The following is a 4,167-nucleotide window of genomic DNA, read 5'->3' as shown; positions in this document are numbered from 1 at the left end:
CTAAACAGCTATGAAGTCCAAATTTGAATTAAATGCCTTTAATTTACTTTTCGTGCACTTGTTGTACTTTCATATATTTAGTGTAAAACTTTCCCCTTACCTTTTTTTAATAATGAAATATGATTGTTACGAGAAAGGTAATTTTTATTTATTTATTTTTCAGAAAACCACACGGAATCGGAAATGGGATCTTCAGTGCTAAAGTTTTATCTGATAACGTGGCTTCCTTTAGTTAACTGTATAAATATATTCTCTTCCTTGGGAAAAGAGTCAGAAAAACATAATTTTAACTTCTGCATTTCGACAATATTGAACCAGTATTTCAATACATCAAGAACATTAATGATTATAGAGGAAGAGAAGAAAGATGTAATAAGCAACAACATTCACATGTCAGTCAGTAAACCTTTTCTTAGGTTGTCTAGTTTAGCTTTAGAAACACAGCTCGAAGAAATTACGGTTTCACCGCAATGGCAGCAACATGGAAGAAGCAGTACTGATTACTTGTTCCTCGTATCTGGACATCATTCACTTGTCAACACAATTCAAGGAATTAAGAAGTCCCAGTTCTGGTCGCCAGTTAACAAGAATTTAGTCGTTATTACTTCTGATAACTGCACACGTGTAGATCTTCAACAAATAGTCAATAGTTTGTTACGAGAAAATATGATCAATACTGTTGTTATAACTTCAAGAGACATTCGTAATACTTCGTACGTAAGTTCAATTTCTAGTTTCTTCTACGGATATTCTCCGTTTACTCTAGGACAATGTAGATCTAACGTCAAAGTGCAGCTCATTGATATATGTGACGGTGAACATTTCCTATGGAAAGCAAACTTGTTTACAAACAAACTGAAAAATTTGCATCGTTGTCCTTTATTTCTTGGTACTCTGCATACGCCACCAAGTATGATCATTAAAACTTTGCCTGAAGGAAGAGAGGAGGTGAAGGGAATCAATGGCATGCTAATCAAAACAATGGAAAAACATCTAAATTTTACACTGCAATTATATCATGGGGCTACTCTCGCGGAGTATGGACAGAAATTTCCCAACGGTACTTACAGCGGGATCCTTGGAGGGGTACAGTCTGGCGTATATGAAGGAAGTATTGTATCACAAATCATTTTATTGATCTTGCACCTTGATTTCGACGTAGTATTGAATAGAAATTTTTTACTTGTAGTCGCAACAGTACCTGAACCAGACATCTTCCCACAATGGATGAATGTGTATTTTCCATATCAACCTTCTCTCTGGGTGATGACATTGACTTCCCTTGTTTTTGTAAGTGTTTTTCTAAAAGTCATGAAAGTATTCTACCCAGTGCAATCATTTATGCTTCAAAATACTCTACTGCATAATTTATCAATGCTTTTGGGCGCATCAGTACCGTCACCTCCTAATATATCCATCTACAAAAATATTTTTATAATTTGGGCTCTTGCATCATTTATTCTTAGTAATGCCTATCAAGGAGCTCTGTTTAGTTTCCTTACAAAACCTAAGACATATCCTCCAATTAATACTTTACGGGATTTAGTGAAATCAGGAATATCATTTGGAGGGTTAGCAAGAACTCGTTCTTTATTTAAAGATTTTTCTGGGGAAATCACCAGAATAATATACAAGAAATGGGTAGCCGTAGAAACTGTTGACCAAGGTTATGAACGAATTCGCAAAACTCGACGTTATGCTATTTTTTGGTCTCGAATTTTCTCAGAGTACATTATGAATCGTGTAACTATGAGAAATCATGATGGAAACTCTATCTTGCGCATTGTTCCTGAAAATATAGGAGCCTATCCAGCAGTTTTTCTCTTCAAGAGAGGATCTCCCTTCGTAGATATATTCAGCTCTTTTATTCAAAGGTGTGATTGTTCTGGATTATTTCACAAATGGAAAGCAGATACATTATTTGGCACTGATCATTACGTTAGAACTAATATAGATCATTTGCAAGTGCTTAGCTTAGAAGAATTATTTGGTGGTTTTACATTACTTTTATTTGGACTATTTGGAAGTATTATTGCATTTCTAGTTGAGATTACAGGAATGCGTCTTATAAAATGAAAATAATGACGCGAGTTGTACTCTATCGGTAGTTCGTTTTTTAGATTTAGTTCATTTGGTAGTTTAGATACAATATATCTCTAAAGCCTTAATCATATTTGAAAGAATTATAGCTTGTTCGTAATTCAATGAAACGCCTACAATTCAAAAGCAGGAACGGTCAAGTTCATACATATATTACTTTCATATACATATCATTCGATTTCAAACGGCTATATTGGCTTCAAAAATATAAATACAAATATAAAAATAGTTTTCGATTCACAAATGCTCAATGACCTCCTCTGGGTCGCGCGTCACATAAGTTCATAGCCAATCTTGGGAAGTAACGTAACGCAAGTAACGCGTTACTTTTTAAGTAACGTTTCCTAGTAACGCGTTACATTTTTCCAAAGTAACTGTAACGGTAACGCGTTACAAATTTTTAAGTAACGTACCTAGTTTGCGTTACTTTTTTCACGTTACATTTCGGATGAGTAACTACAATATATGTATATTTTTTTTCGGAAACAAATATTTCTTTCCTGTAAGTAAATTTCCCAAAATGAAACAATCGAGCATGAACTACGTATGTCAGTGACCGATAGTCACAGACACACGGAGAAACAGATAGGTTCGTAGTGCCACTTGCTGTTTTTTGAAGATGAGGACAGCCTTAGGGAAATCACGTGTACTGATTGCAAGCACCTGGAAGATTTTGTCGTAGATTTTGACAGCTCCAAATCAATACATTCAGTGAGTGAACTAGGAATGAAATGATACCGGTAGTCTATTTTACTTTGATTGGTGTTGTTTTTATAAAGATGGAGAACGAAAATATTTTACCATTCGAACATTTGAAAGAATACTTTTTTTTTCTTAAGAGCTAGGATGATGGTGGACAGAATTTAAAAGTAAAGTGTCTGAAGTGCCCAGCGGGAAATATTTATCAACAACTAGGGTGCAATAATTAACGATATATAGTAAGGGGTTAATATGAATAAACTGTGTTGTGATGAGTAGCTACTTTATTACTAGAAAATAGTTTGCTGATGGTATGTAATATTGGAGTTCTTTCAGATCAGTATGCTTATCCTAGAGTCTCGTTAATTATAGAGTTTGAAATTAGCTTTAAAAAGCATGTATCGATTTTAGAGTTACTGGCAAGTTTTGATTCACTCCCAGTTCATGTGTTCTCATTTTATTAGTTGTAGTGCAGTGTTTCTCTATATTCTGTATTTTTAACTTTACATAACATTGTTATTATTATATAATTAGTTTAGTAGAATAATAATAAGCAAGAATTCAAGTCAAGTTTCGAGTCAAGTCAAAGGTAATATCCTCGAGTCGAGTTCCAAGCCGATTCAGTTTTTTGCGTCGAGTTTCGAGTCCAGTCGAGTTTGATAAATGGCTCGTTCGTTTTAACTCGTCTTGAAATCATGGCATGATTACACTGGAAAACGAAAGCCATGAGAAATGTAAGCTAAACAGTAATATGGAATACTTTTAGTGTTGCTCACGAGAGGGGACACTGCTCGCATCTCGTCTCGTCTCGATAGCGAGACCACAAGAGATTTTTTATAACAAGCTCAGCTCGGCTCGGCTCAACTGAGAAGATGGCTCGAGCCGGCTCACTTGGGGTGAACCATCGGCTCGAGCTGGCTTGGTAGCGATGAGTCATTTGCTCGGTTCGGATTAACTGAGCCGAGGGCTCTAGCCGAGGGCTCTAGCCGAGTCAGGTTGGTGGGCTGTTGGCTCGGCTCACTACTCGGTTCGGATCGATAGTGAATGAGCTGTGAGCCGAGCTGCTCGAGTCGTTGATAATTCTAAACCCGGGCCGAGCAGTTTTGAAGATATTTGGCCAGTGACCTATAACTTTCAACAGTTTTTGGCTCGAGCCCGAATACTCAACCTAGACCCTCAACCCAAATTCAGAAGCTCGTGAACAATGTTCTTGACTCCTAGACTTCACGATTACGGAGGTTGGCAATCAACTAGTTTTTCAGTATTCAAATTCAAATACAAATACAAATCTTTTATTTTTAATACAGTGTTTTTATAATTAATAATAATAATAATAATAATAATAATAATAATAATAATAATAATAAT

At 35.7% G+C, this 4,167-nt stretch overlaps 1 protein-coding gene across 1 annotated transcript; it reads left to right on the top strand.

Annotated features, from left to right (window-relative positions):
• The first annotated feature begins 342 nt into the window (after window positions 1-342).
• LOC145679465 (uncharacterized) lies at window positions 343-2,076 on the top strand. The gene has a single exon (XM_081750045.1). It carries the CDS (start codon window positions 343-345, stop codon window positions 2,074-2,076), a length of 1,734 nt encoding a protein of 577 aa, XP_081606171.1.
• Window positions 2,077-4,167: the final 2,091 nt, after the last annotated feature.

Source organism: Thermobia domestica, chromosome 1 (genome assembly GCF_964235325.1).
Source record: "Thermobia domestica chromosome 1, izTheDome1.hap1.1, whole genome shotgun sequence".
In the NCBI taxonomy this organism is placed as follows: domain Eukaryota; kingdom Metazoa; phylum Arthropoda; class Insecta; order Zygentoma; family Lepismatidae; genus Thermobia; species Thermobia domestica.
Note: the sequence above shows the minus strand (reverse complement) of the source record. Positions and strands in the feature narration are given on the sequence as shown.